This window comes from Desmodus rotundus, chromosome 8 (assembly GCF_022682495.2).
Source record: "Desmodus rotundus isolate HL8 chromosome 8, HLdesRot8A.1, whole genome shotgun sequence".
NCBI classification, from domain to species: Eukaryota; Metazoa; Chordata; class Mammalia; order Chiroptera; family Phyllostomidae; genus Desmodus; species Desmodus rotundus.
In genome coordinates, this window is record NC_071394.1 from 97,367,177 (window position 1) to 97,387,543 (window position 20,367).

The window sequence follows — 20,367 nt, forward strand, 5'->3', positions numbered from 1 at the left end:
AGATTTGTCAGAGGTGCAGTTTCTGTGGCTTGCGGGAGAGGGAGGCAGAGATCATTTCTTAGGTCAGATCCCTATTAGGGCAGTGAATGGACTAAGTGTGCTCTAGCTTGTATCCTAGAGGGTGCTCGTCCACAGGCTATTCCTAGATGTTATAATAGAAGGGGGCCATCTGCTCAAGTAGATGTGGAAAGTCTATGTTACACAAAGTTGAACAGTTTTCTGTGTGTGTGCTTTGCTCAAAATAAGAAAAGTTCTAAGTGGGCTACATGGAAATTTGAAAGTGAAAATGTAACTGCATTAGCCTAAGAGCCAAGCTGTCTAGCAGATGGCTGGTGGCAGAGGTTCGTCAGGCTTTTCCTGGGGATGGAAGTCGTGGAGTATGAGTTAGCAGGAACCATAAAATAGCAAAACCAAAAGAGAGGAAAGCCTGCTTCTTTGTCGCAGTCAGCTGTCACTTCCAGTGTGAGGCCTGAGAGCATGGACGTTGGGGGCAGGTGGGGCTGGGGTCATGTTTGTGCTTAGCTACTCACTAGCTGTGTGACCCTGCGCAGGTCACTTCCCCTCTGTGAGGCTCAGGTTTTCCAGATGAGGATAATGATTTACAGGACTGTCAAAAACAGTAACTGATTGCTTTCACCATTCTCCTCCTCCTCCTCACCGTTATTTTGCTGTGGTTATACCAGATGTCTCGTTGGTGTTTACAGCAGCCTCTTCCTGTGTTAGTGACTCAGATCTCTGCTAGGTGGTGTTTCCTAACCCTGCACTTGGGTGATGTGGGTAACAAACCCCCATTCAAGCAGACCTTCCCATGAGTTTGTAATGTCTCAGGGCTGGCATGTCATTACTTTGGTAACCTCTGATGAGCTACACTCTAGGATAAGCCCTGGCCCCTTTCTTTTAATGAGTCCTTGCCTCTGCACAGAGCTTCTAGTGAAGTTATAGGAGTTGTTTTTGTAGAACACATGGGATTCCAACAAACAGCCTGGCAGTGCTCCACAGTCTTGTTGCCATGGTGACTCACACTTTTTTCTCTGAAATTTTGCCAGATTCTGAAGATCTTTGTGGACAATCTCTTTGCCATCGTCCTGCTGAAGCAGGCCACAGCTGTACGCTGCTTGGACATGAGTGCCTCTCGAAACAAGCTGGCCGTGGTGGATGAAAATGACACATGCCTGGTCTATGACATCCACACCAAGGAACTGCTTTTTCAGGTGAAGTCCCAGGGACTGCCCAGGACATGGTCCTTTGATTAGAGACCCTCCTCTAGCTTCCCAGTTCTTACAGGGGGTGCTTATGCTCTGGCTTCCAGGTAGGTCTCTGGGTGGAGCAGTAAGATATAAGGGTGTAGGGGCCAAGAAGGGGTGCAGACTCTAAGGCACAGCCCGCACCTCCCCTACACCAGCTGCAGGAGCTATGTGAGTCTCTTTGAACTTTTGTTTCCTTGCAAGTGAGATGGGCAAGTGACATCTTTCTTACAAGCTTACTGAGAGCAGTAAGTGAATAACGCTAAATCTAGGTGGGACATGTTGTAGGCTCACAGTGCATGGGTTAATGCGATGATGATTTTTTTTGAAAAAGTCTGTTTCTCACCTACTGGAGGCTGCCTGCCTCTATGAGTGACCTAAGACACAGTAAGGAAACAGGACCAGTTTTATCATCTGAAAGGCACGGGGGGAAAGCCCTCCCTTCTATTTATTTCACAAGGATGCTGCAAGAGCCAGCAAAATGTGAATGTTCTGGGGATAGGCACTGTTTACACATCATTTGGTCCTGTGGCTGGAGGAAGTGTGTCACTGGAGGAGAGAGCCTGGTGGGCTTTCTGCTGGACTTAGTGCTGCTCTTTGCCTCTTTGGGCTTCGTAAGTGGTCAGAGCCTGATTGCCTGAAGTGAGTTCTCCCAAAGCTAAAACCTCCCCTGATTGGCTTTCCTAGATACTAGGAAACCTTTAGTTTCCTAGTATAATGAGCAGATTGAGGACCCCATATCTGGGCTCTTCCTTGTCCTCAGGAACAGAATCAGCAGGGTGGAGAGGTGCTGGAGTAGGGAGCTGCCTCAGTCACTTGGAAGACGCTACGTGGCTACTACTAGCCTCAGGTGACTACCAGTTGATACTAACTCAGTCACAAACCAGGGGAGGCAGAGTGGTTTAGGGGAAAGAAAGAGGATAGGCTTTGCCTTCAGACAGATCTGGGCTCCATAATTTACTGTGTGATTTCAAGCAAATTTGTGAACCTCTCAGAGTCTCAATTTCCCCTTACCTCTAAAATGGAACTAGTAATTTCCCCCTCACAGAATTGCTACACGACTGAACATGATACCATAGTGCCTAGCTCAGGGTCTGGCGCAAGGTAGGGCCTTCAGTGTTCCTTCTCTTCTCCCCAGCCTCAACACCACCCCCTCTAGGTAGGTTAGCAGCCCCCAGTTGTGAATCTGTGTCCAGCCCAGAACCATTTGGAGTGGAAGGGCGTGTGTCCTGCCCTGTTCCCACTGAGGGTTCTGTAGTAGGCTAGGGAAGGGAATTCTCCACCCTTGCCAGGGGTCATTCCCAGCTACCTTTTCCTCTTCTCCCTTGCTCCTGCCCCCTCCAAATGCAAACAGCTATGTTGTTTTTTTTCTAATTATAACAGTAATCCATGCTCATCATAAAAGATTTAGACATTGTAACAGATTCTAGGCAGAAAGGTATGAACATCTGCTGGTCCCTAGGTCTCCAGAGCTGAGCAAAAAACTTTGAGAGGAGGTGGGGGAAGGAGGTACCTCCCAGAGTGATTGTATTTTTACAGTGTGCATATTATAAATGTAGAGACAATATGTTATTTTTTTTAATTTAAAAATATCTCACTGTTTTTTTTATTATGGAAAAACAGATGTTCATAACCAAAAGAAAATTTCAGGCAAAGAAAAAACAGAAAATATAAAGCACACACAATTCCATTCCACCCACTGAAAGACAATCACTATTAATTCTTTGGACTATATCCCTTTAAACCTTCTTCCAGGTGTAGCTATGTATGCTCATTCCTTAACAAAAGTAGAATCCACTTTACTGATTTTCTCACTTATTATTTAACAATTTATTCCTCCCTTAATATTTGGGGATAATAATTTTTATTCAAAAGTAGTTCTTGCTAATTCAAAAACTCCAGCACACAAGAGTGCGTAGAGTTGCTTGCCTCTGTACTGCTATCCATTTCTCCGGATCCTCTTTTCTTCCCTTGCCCTCCATCCCACTGCTAGCAATGTTATGTGATTCAGGCTTTAAAAGGTGAACTTGACTGAATGTAGGAATGAATGGTGCCAGAGGCCAAGGTGGTAGTCACAGGATCCTCCCTATCCCTGTCCCTCAGGAACCGAATGCCAACAGTGTGGCTTGGAATACCCAGTGTGAAGATATGCTCTGCTTCTCGGGAGGAGGCTACCTCAACATCAAAGCCAGCACTTTCCCTGTGCACCAGCAGAAGCTGCAGGGCTTTGTGGTCGGCTACAATGGCTCCAGGATCTTCTGCCTCCATGTCTTCTCCATGTCGGCTGTGGAGGTCCCACAGGTAACTCGGTGCCTGTCAGCTCTCAGTAATGGCAGGGCAGACAAGTACAGGAAAGCCAGGCCCCTCCTTGGTGCTTTGGGGAGGGAGTGGTGAGGAGAGAGGGAAGAGAGACAAGAATGGCAGCTGTGATGTCATGGAATCTGAAGTCTTGTCTCCACTCCATGTAATCTGTGTGTCTTTGGGCAAATAGCTTAACATCATTGAGCCTCCATTTCTTTCTGATCCCCCCATCCTGGTAGGGACGGGGAGAGGTATGCAGGGTTGTCTGTCAGCAGACAGAGTTGTGTTTCACTAAGAGCCGTGCTTGGAGCAGAGTGGAGCAAGCCAGCAAAGCTGAGTCCAACAGGGTGTATGTACAGGTATATGAAGGGGTGGCATGTATAAGAGAAAGCGAATGTGGATGGAATGAGGTGTGGGGGCTGAGGTCTGTGAGCCAGAAAGGGAACATGGGACTGTCTGCAAAAGACTCTCAAACTAGGAGGAGGCCAGAATAGAAATGGAGGCTAGGATGTGAGCCATGCCCACTGCAGAACTGTCATAAAATAGAGATGAGACCAAGGAAAGACTAGCCATCAGAATCCCACCCTCAAAAGAGAATCGCTCTTAAATATGTTCAGAAAGATCCACCCAGACCTTTTCTACATGTATATGTAATGTATGCATAATATATAATTAGGAGTATATGATTGTGTATACATTTTTAAACAAAAGTGAAATCGTACTATGAATATTGTCACGTGACTTTTATCTATAAGTATTGCTCATATAGATGAAACCTCAGATTTTCTGTACTGAATATGGACTATAAATAAGAGATTTTTTAAATCACCTTCCTTTATCTCCATTTTCTGATTTAACCAACGTTTACGTATTGAAGACCCATTACTTTGTATGAATTGCTAGTGATGTGGCTTTTTCACTTTACATCTACTGGAAACATGGCTGCATGTCAATAAATGTCCTTCTCTAGCAGTTTTAAATCCTAAAATAATTTTAGACTCGTATAAAATTGTAAGGTATCATACAAAGATCCTTTATACAACTTTGCCAGTTTCCCCCACTGGTAACAGTTTTGCAACACTGCAGTGCCAGTTATCAACCTGTATAGGGTGGTCTGTTCACCACTGACAACCCAACCCCTGAGATCCCTGGTGTTGGACTAACCTTTCATTATAACCACAACTTTCTCCCTGCTGCCCCGCCTCCTCTCCTGTTGTTTTTAATGACTGTTTTTTGTCCTACTTCGTGCATCTTCCACAACTTACTCAACCCAGTACCCATTGTTAGACACTTGTGCTGGTTGCAGCGTTTTGCTGTTGTAGATAGTGAGCATCTTTTCTAGCTAAGTCTTTGCACCTGTCCCATCTTAGCTCCTTGGTATAAATTCCTAGAAATGAAATTGCTGGATCAAGGGCTCGTTAGGCTACATTTGAACGATTTTTAGACCTGCCTCCAGATCGTCTTTCAGCTAGGCGACATCAATCTACATTTTCTCCACACACCTCCTCGCCTTCACTCACTCTCCCTGATTTGGCTTCTTGTAAAGAGTGGGACTGGAGTTCGTTTCTCCCTCTCAGCTAATGACACCACTGTTCCTCATTGCTGCCCGAATTGTTCGTGCCTGAATCGTGCCTGACACAGAGCAGTTATTCAATAAATGTTAGTGGAATTTAGACCTCAGGAGAAGGAAAGAGAAAAAAAGAAAACGAGAGAAAGAAGGGAGAGAGGTGAGTGGAAGTGGCAGCAGAAGGAGAGGCAAGAACAATCCCTGTGGACTGTTTCCTTGCAGTCCTCATCTGCTCCCCAACCCAAATCCATGCACCACATCCATCAGAAACCCAGTCTTCCTCAGTCATGCCAAACATGCTATGCTGATTGAAAGTTTTTTCTCCCAAGACTGCCATCCTGACCTCAAGATAAATGCAGTTTGCTGCTCCCTGACTCTAGCTGGCCGAGAGAAGCTGAGGGGGGCAGCCTGGGGCTTCCTCTGCCAAGCTCTTAAGATTCAGATGCGAGAGTTACCACCCCCCCCCCGCCCCGCCCCCAAACCCCTATGGCTGCACCAAGGCTGTCCTGCTGATGCAGCAGGTCAGAACTGCCAAGGGTTAGGAAAGGAAGCCTCAAAACAAAGGCTATTTATCTGTTGCCTCTGCCTCCAGCTATCCTGTGGTTTAGGCCCAGGGAGGAGGGAGAAAGCATCAGACCCACTCTGGGGATTTCTGGTTTCCTTTCGAAATTTACATCATCTTGTGCAAGAAATGGTTTGTCAGGACTGCCAAGTAGGGCGGCAAGCCCTAGCTGGGCTTCTCAGGGCTGGTGGTGACTTCATGCTTGGAATGCAGTAGCAAGATAAAGTAGAGCTCAGAGGGCATTTGTTCAGTTAGGGTATTTTTAAAACTCCAACTCTCAGATTGTGCCCCCCGGGTGAGTCCAAATGTTAACCATTTATCAAATGGTTGATTTTGACGGGCCTGTCAGAGTCCCTGTCCCACCCGCGCGGGGCATTCAGCATGGTGAGGAGTTACACAGTTTAGGGAAGGGAGTCCTGGCCCTCTGACTGCCGCCTAAAGCAGCCGTGACCTGGAGCAACTCCTTTCCTCTTCAGGGCCTCACTTCGCTGTGCATGAGGTTAAGTATAACCATCTTTCAGGTTTTGTCTGGCCCAATTCCTATTATTATCATCATCATCATCATCATCATCATTAATAGTCTTAAAATACCAAACACTACACAACAGAACTAACTTGGAACAGAAGGTGCTCACTAAAGGAGTTTACTAAAAAGCTCATTGTGCATGGGGCGTTTGAGAAAAGCTTCCAGGTGGTGGTCTTGCGCTGAGCCCTGAGGTCTGGAAAGGCAGAGAGCAGCAGAAGGGTGTTCAGACAGAGGGGACGTTGAGGTGGGAACAAGTTTGGAGAGTTTGGGAGATGGGGAGGAGCTGGTGCTCAGAAAATGCTGTGGATGTAATGAGTATGGTCATTTTTTGCCCAGCACTTTATCAGTCTTCAAAGTATTTCTTTTGTTTGCCCATGGTAGCCTGTGAGCTGGGCAGGGCATCTAAACAGACGTTAATTTACCCCCAAAATCACACAGCGAAGATGTGGTTGCGCCTGGCCTGGATTCTAGCTCAACTGCTCCCACGTCCATCCCCTGCTGCTACTCAAAGGGAGGGGAGGAGGGGAGGGCGGCACGGGAGGAAAGATGGGTACTCAGAAGCAGGCACACCTTGCTGTCAGAGAGTAGAACGGTTTAAAAAGAAAAAAATTTCCTTCAACTCTAAAGCTAAAAAATGAGACAGGAAATTTCAAAGATTAAGGCCCCAAATGGAGAAAACAGCACTTCCAGCTCCACATTTGGGAACCATTAGCGCAGAGGTACTGGTTGATTTATCTCCACCGCCTGAGAATCCAGGAGAGATGTAGTTCCCTTCAGCACGCTGGCCTAAAAACAAGGGCAGGGCCTTTTGTTATGAAAGACACTCAGACCCAGCTCAGATTTGTTCTCATGCACCCACACATGTCCAAGAGGTCAGCCCCGGCTCCAGCCCCAAGGTCTTCCGTGTGCCACTTATGGGCCCTCAGACAAGTCAATTGCCCTCCTTGAGTTTCAGCTCCTGGGCTATAATCAGGGAGTGATAAGGCCTCCGACACAGGACTGTTGGGACAGCTCCGAAAGCACTGTGTAAGTCACACGGCAAGGCAGCCCATTTGGAAGGAGGGATGGTAGGAAGGTTTTCAACATCACGAACTAACAAAGGTGTGTCTAGAGTCTTCCTGGGTAACCTGGGGCAAATCATTTACCTTTCTGGGGGTAAGAAGTTTGTTTTCTCAGCCCTCTTTGTAAGAGGCCATTGCAGATCCCTTCCTCACAGTATCATTGTTCATTCTTCCAGCAAGTGTAGGTTGGGGGCCTGCTGAGGGAGGGTGGTACAACCTACTGCTGCCCTCAGGTTGTTCCCCACCTCATGGGGGAGACAGACTTGTTTACAACACAACCAGAGATCTGGACAAAGAGCAGAGGAAGCTCAGACTCCTTTCCTTGGGTCAGCAAAGACTTTCCAGAAGAGGTGACATTTTAACAGGGCCTCGAAAGCCACGTAGGTACTTCCCAGAGGGTGAGGAGGGGCAAAGGCATTCCAGATGAAAGTGACATGTGGTGAGGCAGGCCTGGAGTGGGAAAAGCCAGTGGTGGAGAGGAGGATAGACAGGAGGTTTGCACTGCTGAATAGGATGGTTTGGCTATGAAAGGGGATGACAGAGGGGAGGGCACGTACAGTGGGCTGGGGTGTGGCTGAGAAGGATACCGATTAACCACTGTAGCATTGCTCTGCAGGCATTTGTAATTTAGTTGGTGCACACATCTGGAGTCAGGCTTTGTATGAATCTGACTCTTTCCATTACTCTGAAAACAATCTTCTTTCCTTTTGATGAAATTCTGCAGTCTGCTCCCATGTACCAGTACCTGGATAGGAAAATGTTCAAGGAAGCTTACCAGATTGCTTGCTTGGGTGTGACAGACACCGATTGGCGTGAGCTGGCCATGGAAGCTTTAGAAGGATTAGAGTTTGAAACAGCAAAGAAGGTAAGCATCTAATCAGCGTGAGCTAGAATCTGGTCCTAGAAGGGTCCTTTGAAGAGGCAGAAGGGGTCCAGGTGACATGTGGGGAAGCAAATGCACACTGCAGTGGGCTCTGGGTTTAAGACTGACCTGGTTCAGCTCTCAGCTCAGCCACCTCCTAACTGTAAGCAGCAGCCTTTCTAAGCTTGCTCATTGGTAAAATTAGGATAATGATAGGCCCCCATCCTCAAAAGTTAATAAGGATCTAATGCGATAATGCCTGTAAAGCTTGACACAGGAGAAGCATCTGATAGATTTCTAGCTGTCACTCTTATTAGCTATCATGTATGTAAAGCAGCAAGCTAAAAGCCTGACACATAATAGGCACTTCATAAATGGTAGCTTTTGTTATTGGTATAAGCACTTATTGGTATTAGGTCATCTATTACACAATGCCCGTGTTTCCTGGCACTCTGCTAAGTATGGTGGAAGAGATGGTCGAGCTCTCTGATTCTGACAGCAGTGTCACTTCCCACATACCTTTGTGGCATGATTCATGACCTTGATTCATGGTGTCATTTCCTGGCTCACTCTATTAAAATTACAGAAATGGCTGAAAAAATTTGATCCCTTTCTACACATTATTAGAAAGAGCCCAGCCATATCTCTGAGTTGGCTTTCCATCTGGAACCTGAGTTGTGGGAGGAAGGAACGGCCTCCAACCCTCTCCCCTACTTCTCCCTTCTGTCTTTATCTTCCCAAAGCCAGTTAATCAGATACTCTTTGCCCACACACCTGAGCTGGTAGGGAAGGAGTTGCAGAAGTGTGTGATGCCATCTCCATGCTAGGCATGAAAAGAGAGCAGACCGAGACTAGACTAGGGTTCAGAAGCCTGGTTGAGACCAGATCTGCCATGTACAGGCTGGATGACCCCGGGCAAGCCACCTCTCTTGGAGCTTCGGCTCCCATTTCTACAGTGGGGAGGGGGAAGACACTAACTGCTAAGCCTGCCTGACACAGTGTCACCAGGGTTAACTGTCACATCATAAGGGGATTCTGAAACTAGCAGTGGTTGTACAAATGCTAGCTGTTATTGAAACAAATGCAATTATAATTATATAATTACCTATTTTATAGTTTTAGATCCACGGTGTCAGAAAAGTGGTAGTAGAGGAGGGCTTCAAGAATACAGAGGAGTGAGGAAACGTTTCCATTGAAGGAGCTTCCCTCTCCTGCCCCAACCTAAAATGCCAGGAGTGAAGAATAACAAAGGCTTCCTAGAATATGTTTTGTTTGTTTTTAACCTGGAGTGAAATTAGACAGCAGTGCCTAGCACAGTGTTAAGTGCTCAGCAAATACTTGGATGAATGAAAACTAAACTGGAATGGCCTTCCATTTGTTTAATACTTGCCCGCAATTCTGTATCACTTCAAACACTCCCTAAGAATAGAAATTATTGTATTAAAGCCACAAGATTTTGACCATAGACTATAACTTGATCACTTTATCCAAATACCTAATCCCCAGCCTTTCTTTTCCTGCTTTGCCAAGTCACGCAGGCATGCGTGGAGGTGGAGAATGGTCCCCGGCGATAGACTGCTGTCCCCACTAGATGGCAGAGGAGAGCTGTTCAGCACCCAGGACCACTGCCCTGAGCAGAACTGCACAGCTGCTCTCTTCCCACATTTCCCTCCTCTGAGGTTATTCACAAGCCTTGTGACTCTGACCACTCTGATGAGAGCACCCCTGACTCTGCAGAATGTCAGGACTGAAGGAACTCGGAAACAGATTTCTCTCAGTGGTAGGGAAGAAGTAGGTCCAGGGCCCCCTAGCTGGAAAGAGAGCTAGGACTGAGACCTAGAAAGCTCCTTCTTTCCTACCTGCTACTCTGCCAGACATTCCAGGTTTCCCTTTCATGTTGCTTTAAGGAAGCCCAGACCTTGGAGATGGTTTATTATTGCTCAGCGAAGTACACAGATGTTCTTAGCTTTCCATACCTTTGCTCATGTGATGCCTGCTTCGCCCTTTCAAAGAATTCCTCTTCAGGAATACCCATTTGCCAGGTTCCCATTCTGTGATGCTTTACCTCTTCCTGCCTCCGCTACTGCCCGTACTCAGACGGTGAATCTGTGTTCTCCAGGGCATCTAGTTCATACTTGTATAGCTCTTAGCTCAGGAAGATTTATTCATCTGTTTAGTCTGCCTGCCTCCCCTTTTTAGAATATGAGCCCCTGAATTGGGGAAGGGGACAGGAGCCAAGTCATATTCATCTCTGGGTCCGCAGCCTGACAGGATGCCTGGCCCTGTGGACTGAAAAGATGAAGTCACATTGTGGTCATCTGTGAGGTGCCAGAGGCTGGGTGACTTCCTCATTTCCACAAGTCTTTTTAGGATGGAGGATGTCATGCAGCTAAGTAGAGGCTGCAAATGGCCAGGGTCGTCGTTCTGCATTTCATATTCTAAGACATGCTGCCTCCTCTAGTTGTGTGTCAGCCCATTTCAAATGGGACAATGTAAAGGAGCGCAGCCAGGTACAAACGTTGGCAACAAAGCCACATGAAGATCAGCCTGACGTGGTGGATTATGCTCCTCTAAATTCCTTGCAGAATCCGAAAGCAGCAAAAGAGTCTTAGTTACTATCAGTTTGCATGAAGATGGAAACTTCCAGCAGCCCATGGGTTAAAGTCTCTGGCTTTACTGTGAGTCCAAGGCAAGAGCTACACTTTTAGGATTTACGCAAGAGTTTGCCTTCCAGGGACTTGGAGTGATTCATTCCCGACCTCCCCCTTCCTTCTAGAAACTATCTTTATTCCTTCTCAAATCTCCCCTCCTTTTCTCCCTTTACGATGGTACTGTGGGCTCTGGATGGCCTGTGTTTATGCAACTGTTGGTAAGCATAGCTGTCTCCTGTTTTCTGTCCAAGTCACCAAGATGTACGTGCAGTCTCTCCTCAGCCAGTACATCTTCCGCACTCCCGCTCAGATGCCACTGCCTCAGAGTGTCAGACTGGCTTGTTCTTCCCTTTTGCATAGAGATTCACCCTAAGCAGGCACCATCTCAGACTGCAGTATCACAGTTTTGTTTCACCTAATCCCAAAGTGATTGATGCAACCAGGGCTTCTTTACTCTTTGTATGGACTAATCCCAGGGATAAAGCCAAGCCTCACTGGGTGGTATAACCCTCCTGAACACACAGTGATTAATCGATGCTTGCTACTTTTCCCTCCTTACTGGCTCACTTTCTAAAGCTTGACTTCCCACCCCCAGCCAATCACCCACTTTTGAAGCCCAGAAGGCAGCTGATTTTATTCTTTTATTTCTTCCTCTGTAGGCCTTCACCAGAGTACAAGACCTCCGATATTTAGAGCTCATCAACAGCATTGAGGTAAAGATGAAGTGTTCTTTCTTCTCAAGAAAGCACAGACTCACTGTCAGTGGCTTATAAGCAGCTTTTCAAGCAGGCAAGAGCCTTGAGGATGTGTGAACAGCGCCCACTGTGTCTGGGTACCAGGGCCACAGTCTTGCCCTTGGGATGCAGAGTGCCATGGTGGGGGGCGACAGCACATGGGGGCGAGGAGTAGCTGGGGGTGGTAGCTGGGCTCCTGATCTCTGAGCTTTGAGCTCTCTGCCTTGCAGAGTTGCTGGGAGGATTAAATAGTTTCTCAGTAACTGGTGTTCATCCTTGCAGTGGTTGTTAGCTAGTTACCACCCTCGAGGGCTTCCATAACGTCCCAGTGTAGGAGGCATTTCCCAAATACACACGATCTACATCCCACCCGTGGCAGTGGGTCCTAGGGAGGGAGGTCTGAACTGGGCACCCAGGGAGCTTGGTAGCCCTCCCTGTCTAGCCTATCATTCCTAGCTGAGAACAGCAGCCCCATCAACCAAACCCAGAGAGGGCTAAGATGAACGAAAGAGGCCAGTTCTACAAGCACCATTTGCTGGGTGATGGTAGAACATATTCTTAATTCCTGTGTATTTTAGTGCAGTCTGACTGTCTGTAAAAAGGCATACATATTTTTTCTCCTGAACAGATTTATTGTGAGGCTATGAGAATGTGAGATACATTTGAATTACCATATGGAAGCAGTGAAGAAATCAGCAAATGTCTTGTCCCTTTGATTCATTCAGTATAATAAGCACCTGTTGTGGGCCAAGCCTTGTGCTGAGCCCAGTGTGCAGAGCTGAGTAGAAGAGACCTACAGGAACTCCCGGCCTGCAAGGCCTAATAATTGTTGCCATTTGCTGAGTGCCTGCTCTGCCCACGACATGATCATGATTGATGTGTACATTATTTTAAATCCTCACAACAACTTAGTGAGTCAGATACTGTTTTTATCCCTATTGGATAAATAAGGACACTAAGGCTCAGAAAGGCTAGGCCATGTCCCCAAGGGTCCACAGTCAAGAGTTTGGTTCAAATTCAAAGCCAGCTCTATTTCCCAAGCTGTCTTTACTCTAGGCCATGTGACTCTCTAAGAAGTTGCTTCTGTTGCATTCCCCACACACACATCCGCTTCCTCCCCCAGCACCATCATAAGCTGCGTTTGTGTTTTCTGTTGCTTACTTACCTGCATGGTGAAGAGTTTGTTCAGAGCCATCCATCCATAATGCCTAGGATCACAATCAGGGGTGATGTTTATCATTCATCTGGTCTGGATCTAGGGGTCTTAATCTATGCCAAGGTAACTGACTCCTGTGGGGACCACCTCTTGTCATTTACCAGGTCTTACTACTGCCTCACCTAGTGTGCTGTGGATGGGGCAGTGGGTTAAAGTAAACTTGGAAGAATTGTCTCTTGAAAAAGAGTAAAGTGCCTTTGAATGAGGATCAATTTTGAGTGCTCTAAGGTCTTTGTTACTTGCTTCTAGCTATTTTCCATTATTTCAGAGAACTGAGGTCCCTTACTAGGCTCCTTTTGGATAGATGAGAGGTAACTGGACTGATAACAAGAGGAAGAGAATCTTTCTGTATGACTTCACACATACTGAATATACATAAACCGATTTTCTTGAACATGGTGATATTCTGTGGCCTAGAATGAATATGCCATACATTCTATGCCTAGTGTAACTTATTTCTTTTGTTGTCGTTGTTGTTGTTGAAGGTTTTATTTCTTTGTAGAGAGAGGGGAGGGAGGGAGGAAGAGAGGGAGAGAAACACCTGTCGGTTGCCTCTCGCATGCCCCCAACCAGGGACCTGGTCTGCAACCCAGGCATGTGCCCTGACCAGGAATTGAACCAGCGACCTTTTGTTTCACAGGCCAATGCTCAATCTACAGAGCCACACCAGCCAGGGAGTAACCTATTTCTTTATCTCACTCTAAGAATCTAATTCATTTCCTACAATTAGGAGTTAGTTAATTTGGCTGATTAGCCTAAACTGTGTAGTTTCTTTTTGTTTTTAAAAATGATTTCTGTCAGTGGGGAAGCATGTTGCCTCCAGCTGTTAAAACTTTCACCAGCTTGTCTGGGAGTTTGATTCAATGTCTCATCTTCTTCCACTGGGATGTACTTGCTAGAAAACAAGCAAAAGGAAACTGCTGGGGATGAGAGATTGGGTGTTATTGAGTATTTACAAATACTTGAGCTGTAGACTAATGAATGTTCCCTAACACAGAAGAAAGGAATGTGCCAATTATTTCTATTCATCCTCAGCACCACTACATGTGTATGTGTGTGCACACGTGTGTGTGAGTGCATGTGTGCGTGCGCACACAGGGGACCGTCACTGTTTCTGAAGGTGTGTTACGTGGTCCAAAGAGCATCTGGAATCAGACAGACCGGGTCCAAATGCCAGCTCTATACGACCTCAACCTGCTCTTCTGAATCTCAGCTCCCCTCAGTGTGACACCTGGGTGGTACCACCCACCCTTGGGTCCATGTGGGAAGTGTATACCTAGTGCCTAGTGAGTGCTCAGCACGTGGGATTGCTCATCTTCACTTTAGAGACAAGGAATAGTGAGACTCAGTATATTACTTTATGGGTCTCCTCCTGGGGAAGAAACCCTGAACTTTCTCCTTGTCTACCATCATCATGAGTCACAACTCGGCCAAACCAGGCCTGAGAGATCTTGGGAGCTTGGGGCCGCTGAGGAGTGGGCAGTACACGCTACCCTAAATATGTATGTGTTTCCTTGGGAGAATGTATAAGAAAGCAGCCCTGAGGAATTTCCGTTAAACAAATAAAAGTTTGCATCTCTTTGATCTTCACTCATGGAGCCGGGAGGGAAATCTGCTTTTGTTGTCAAGCATGCCCAACCGAAACCTAGGTGAAAGACAGAACAGCCAAGGAGCCAAGTGTAAGTTCCAGTAGGAAGGTCCAGGGGCTTAACTTGAAATAGCAACAACTAACCTTTGTAAAGGCTGCTTCCTGCCATGGCTGCAGAGGCCATTTCCTGTGCTTCTAATTTTTCCAGGAGAGGAAGAAGCGGGGAGAGACCAACAATGACTTGTTTCTGGCAGATGTGTTTTCCTACCAGGGGAAGTTCCACGAGGCTGCCAAACTGTACAAGAGGAGCGGGCACGAGAACCTCGCGCTCGACATGTACACTGACCTCCGCATGTTCGAGTATGCCAAGGTAACCCCTCCACATCCTGGCCCACGCTGCCACGTGGAACCCACCAGTGTTCTGACACTGTGGTGTTTGAGTTGTTTGGCCCCAACAGGTGGTGCAGACAGGAAATAGCAATGACCTTAGAGTGCGGACAAACTGGTAAGCAAAGGAACCATCAATAACCACTGGTTGAAGCTGACCTAAAACTGACCCTCCGGGGTGACATCAAAGGGACAGAATATGACAGCAGACCTTTGTCAGTGACAGAGCTGGGTGGACTGTGAGTCTGAATCAGTAGTGTCCCTTTGTTAAGTGTTCAGGGTTCAGGGCATCAGGGTTGTCTCCCACAAATTCCCTCAAAACTCTGTTAGAAGCCACCAAGAACCAATGTCCTCAGGTATGAATGGTTCTACCGTCCTCATACAGGACAGTGTGGTTCACCTAGCTAAGGTTTCCTAAGCGCCTGCTGTCTGTCTGATACCGGCCTTCGCACTGGGCCTTGGAGAGACTATGACAGAGTCACCGCCCTCTGGTGCTAGCACGGTGTGCCTCCTGTTGCCCAGGCTGGTGTGGCATTGATGGTGGAGATTTCCACTTGCATTTGGAGGGGCCCAGCAGGTGTGGATATGTGCCGGAGATCTTCCTGGAGCAGGCCCCTGATGGCTTGTGTGAGCATGAGTCCCACTGAGGCGCTCAGACCACCAGGACACTTGCAGTCCAGCCTAACGTAAAGTGCAAAGGGCCTTGGGCGCATTGAGCAGCCAGGCTCTTCCTTCCACGGAGGTGCCTTTGTTAGCGTGTCTTTCTCAGTAGTGTCAGGAGCTTCAGAATGTTAATAAGTGAGTCATCAGCCACAGCCAATTAGTGGCTATTAATGGCAATTATCTAGCTCACAAGTTCAAGATGGAAAATCCTCCCCATTTTTTTTTTTTTTTTTGCTCTTCTGTTCCTGAAGGTGGCTGCACTGTGTTATCATCCACCATCTGTGAGTTCCTGGTGCCAAAGGTTATGTCTGGGTCACTGTGACGTGGCCCAGGAGTTTCTGGTCATCAGTCCCTGGACAAGCACCTGGTCCCCAGCCTGTCTCTTCAACTTGGTGGTTCCTTCACTCCACCCCTCACATCCAAGTGCTTCAGGTTCTCCCACTTTGCCCTATTCAACTTTGTTAACGCCCCCATACTCCCACCACACACGCAGGATTTAACACTGCATTCATAACACCTAAATCGGTGTGTCTCTTTCTGGGGATAATGTTTAAACTGAGGCCAGAATTTAAAGGATCATATCCTAGGGGTGGAATTTAGACATTAGGAGGGCTGGCTGTGCGTGTTCTTCGAACCTGCTGAAACCTTTCAGCAGACAGCTGTGGTGCAGTAGACAATGCCTCCTCACCTTGGCGTGCAGGCAGCCGGTGTGAGTCCTGGTCCTACCTATCGGTGACCCAGGGAGAGGCTCTTCACTTGGCTAAGCCTCCATTTTCTTCTTAGAGGTGACATAGTTGCAGCTCAGCTTAGTACTGAGAATTGCACCAAATGTGTAAGAAAATCCTTTACAAAGGCCAGGCTATATAGAAAGTTAGGAAAATGAGAGGAGCCAAGCCTGACCACAGAGTGGCTGTTCTGCAGACCTCTCCCTGGTCAGTCCAACTCCCGCTTCTACACTGAGGCCCCTCCTTACACTTTGGGTGGGCTTTGTGCGCCCACAGTCTCCTGCCCAGAAATGCAGCCTATTTACACACTCCATCTGGTCTGCCTCTCTATGAAGGTAAATACTCTGGGGGTTGTTTTGCTTATAGTTTTTGATCACAATTCCAAGTAGGTTGGTTCTGTTTCAACCCCCCCCCCAATAGTCTGAATTTGAGAAAGTGTGTACATACACATTATGTCGGGGGTGGGGAGGGATACAGTACTTATTAACAAGGCATGTTTTTGTTTATTTGAAAATTGCTTCCCAAGATTCAATCTGGTTTTCAGAAAATTTTTAAATTACATTCCCACGTACAAATAAATTATATGCTTTCCAGATAAGTGACATGTTTATATGGTGATAAAGGGAATTATAATGCTCTTAACTCTTATGTAGTATGTCCTTATCAAAATCACCAAGCATGAGAACACTGTTTAGTCTCATTCATCACTCAGCACAGCCTCTTTCTGTCCACTCCAGGGCAAAGTCTTTGCCATGGCCCCAGATAATGTGTAAATTTGCTTCATGGAACCAAAGAATCTTTGAAAACCCAGTTTGTTGAGCCTTGAAGGAACCATTTAGACTCAGCTTCAATTAGGTCAGAGCTCCTGGGACTAGGCTGTTGGGCTAGAGGAGGCTCCTTCAAGCCTGTGAACTGTGTCCCTGGTTGGTCTGTATATTGACGACCCAAATTTATGGCTTGCTTTTGGCCTCTGACCCTTCTCACTACAGTCACCCTGAGTCCACTGAGTACTCACTTTGAAGGCCGTTTCTGTTCACTTAGGATGCCTGTTTTCCCCAGCTGCTAACCTCATTTAACCAACCAGGTTAGCAGAGTTTCCAGCTTTGCATTGGCGCAAAGAGTGCACAGTGCAGTAGCTGCCAGGAGTGAAGACCCTGTCTGTAATGGCCCAAACGAGGCATCTTCAGACAGTTAGTGGCTGCTTTCCAAGCCCCTTCCCCTGTGTGAACTCTAGAGGGACCAAAGGCCAGTGAGGTTGGCCTGGCTTTTATTGGACCCCTGGCATCAGGGTAAATGATGTTCTTTCCTCCCCTTAAAACGGTTGTCTTGGGCCAGTCTAATATATTATTTTAGGGGCTACACAATTACCCTGAAAGTAAATGGGAAAAAAAGAGCGCTAATTGTTCAAGTAGGTTTTTAGCATACATTGACTGTACTTTCTTGACAAATGAGTGCTAATCATGGGGAAAGGAGTGCTTTTTTTATACTTTGTGAGGCTGACACAATGCATTCTCTGCATGGTACATTATTCCTGAGACAAATTGCTTCTTACTAGTTATGCAGATCTGGGCTCTCAGAGCTCTCAATTTCCCTTTTTGAAAACCGCCACCTTTTAAAATGTCAGCACCAAAGCTGCCTCAATTATGGCAGACTCCCACGAATATATTTTGGGTGACTGTATCCTGAGAAGAGGTGATTTTCTGAGGCTGTTTCTCATGCATCCTAGGGCCAACCTAGGGAAGTTGGGCGTGGCCCTTTAGAGGCCCGGTGTGGTAGAAGGAACACAGGCCCTGAGGCTGGGCCCCTGAGCCAGCAGATCCACAGGCCTCTCTCTTCCTTCACGGGCTCTCTCCAGGACCCCTCCCTTTGCCTCAGGTCCCCCCCATGGCCTCCTGCTGTCCCCACTCCTGCAGACTCCAGACACTGTGATACTATCCAGTTGAGAAGTTGTTAACCAAAACCATTTGTGCTATGCATCTGCCCCAGGTAAACACCTGGGGGCAAAGCCATTGGGATGATGCCCTAAGCTCAGGCAACAGAACATGAATGGAATCAGAAAACAGATGTGAATAGTACTTCCAGTGTGGTGGTGACGGGGAGGAGGTCACAAAGGGGCTCTTCCAGACTCTGTCTGTCTAAGTGTAGGGGACAATGTGCTCAGCCTCACTCGGAGGCATGTGGTATCATCCCTATTACCTAAATAAAGATTGTAAGTCTAAATACTCAAAATTATGCAACCAGGTTGCAGAGTCACTATATAGAAATAGTCACACATACATCAAACAGACAGAGACAGAGAAACCTGATCATAAAGCCTCCATAGCGCAGAGTCTGTACACAGTACTGCGGAGTCCGGAAAGTGTTGTTTAGCTAAAGAAAAAATGTCCGTTAGTGGGAAGGGCAGGAAATGTCGAGGGCCATAGTCCTTGACACGGTCCCAGTACCCCCCAGGAGCACCTGGGGGCAGCCTATGAGTACCCCTCCCTGACACCTGGGACTGTCCCTCAGTCAGCTATTAGGGATGGGCTCACACTTGCATCCTGATCGCCTGCTTCAGCCAAACAGGCCCTTCCTTGCTTTAGCTTTCAGCAGCCTGATGTAATGCTGGCAGCAGGAAGTTCTAATTCGGAGTTTTTGTTTGTTGTGCTTCCTCAGGATTTCCTTGGATCTGGAGACCCCAAAGAAACAAAGATGCTAATCACCAAACAGGCTGACTGGGCTAGAAATACCAACGAGCCCAAATCTGCCGTGGAGATGTACATCTCAGCCGGAGAGCATGTCAAGGCCATAGAGATCAGCGGCGACCATGGCTGGGTGGACACGTAGGTTTCCAGTCCGTGCCCCAAGAAGCATTTGGTAGCATGTCATGTCTTGTCAGCTGTTGGTTTTGACTGACAAGGAAAAAAATAGTGTTTCTCCAACAATTCAATCCAAATGTGATACTGACTTGGTTTTTGAGACACAGAGTTTAGATGAGTCCTTTGCTGCCTTTGAGGAGCTTTGTGAATCCCTGGGGAAAGGGTGGAAGGGAGTGAGGAGGAGGAGACACCCAGGCATTGGAGCTGCCATTCCCTGAGCCTTCCCTACAAGCCAGGCATCGCGATACCTTGCAGACACTTGGTTCTCCTCCAGCACCCTAATTGTGGTTGTTTCCGTGCTCATCTTCCAAATGAGGAAACCAAGGCTTAAGGACCAAGGGATCACACAAGGCCAGATAGCTGGGAAATTATCCAGCTGAGCTTCAAACTGATCTGACCGACTTCAATGCCATAACGGCTATAATGAATGGTAGGAACTGAAAAGAACAAGGAAACTTGCTAGCACATCATGGAAGGAAATGTGAGTTCTCATAGGAGGAACCATGAATTGTCTTCTCCTAGGAGTTAGTCTGCATGAAGGGCCTTGGCGAATTTCAAGAGGCAGAGATGGTAGGAAAGGGCAGGACGTGCAGGCCAGAAGAACAGAACAAATTGAGTTGGTTGTGGTTGGAATAAAAGGTGGAGAACGGGGAGAGTAAAGAACATCTGGCTGTGGGCAGGAGGTTCTGGGCTGGCCACACTGGGAGGACCTCGGGTGCCAGACTGAGGCTTTTCTCTAAAGTTCGGTTTTAAAAAAAATTATTTATTGATTTTTAGAGAGAGGAGAAGGGAGGGAAAAGGAAGTAGGAGAGGGAGAGAAACATTGATATGCAAGAGATAAGCAAGAGATACATTGATCAGTTGCCTCACACACACCCGCAGCTGGGGACCCGGCCCGCAACCCAGGCATGTGCCCTGACTGGGAATCAAGCCGGCTACCCTTCAGTTCATAGGCCAGCACTCAATCTACTGAGCCACACCAGCCAAGGACAGACTGAGGCATTTAGATTTGTCAGTAGGGAGTGAGGACCCCTGGTCAGACTGTGCTGTTGGAAGACCACTCATGCAGTGAATGTAGAATGAGGGGGAAACTAGAGAAAGCAAGACCAGATAAGTGGTCATTGCGGTAGACCAGGGAGAAATATGGTGGCTGAGGGAATGAATGAGAGCTGTGGAGTAGGCAGAACTGATAGGACCCAACTAAATCGGGGCATCGGGGTAGGGCAGGGCAAGGGTATTGCAGGCTGATTCTGAGATCTGGGACTTGTGGTCAGTAATGCCACTCGCCGAGGTAGAGGACAGAAGGGGAACAGGCTTGGGCAGGGCTGCCAGAGAAGGGATGGATTCAGTCTTGGGGCTCTGAGAGCGTCAGACCTACAGGGGAAGGTCAGAGAAAGTGTGCCTCATGCTCATACATGTGCA

General features: G+C 47.3%; 1 protein-coding gene across 5 annotated transcripts in view; it reads left to right on the top strand.

Moving 5' to 3' along the window:
- IFT122 (intraflagellar transport 122) overlaps positions 1–20,367 on the top strand; it is an 81,041-nt gene that overhangs the window by 39,236 nt on the left and 21,438 nt on the right. For all 5 annotated transcript variants that reach the window (XM_053929719.2, XM_024556711.4, XM_045192277.3 and 2 more), the window contains 6 exons: positions 1,047–1,211; positions 3,348–3,545; positions 7,986–8,126; positions 11,434–11,487; positions 14,521–14,682; positions 18,743–18,909. In XM_053929719.2, coding sequence (XP_053785694.1) covers positions 1,047–1,211; positions 3,348–3,545; positions 7,986–8,126; positions 11,434–11,487; positions 14,521–14,682; positions 18,743–18,909 — 887 coding nt within the window. The remainder of the gene's footprint in view (positions 1–1,046; positions 1,212–3,347; positions 3,546–7,985; positions 8,127–11,433; positions 11,488–14,520; positions 14,683–18,742; positions 18,910–20,367) is intronic.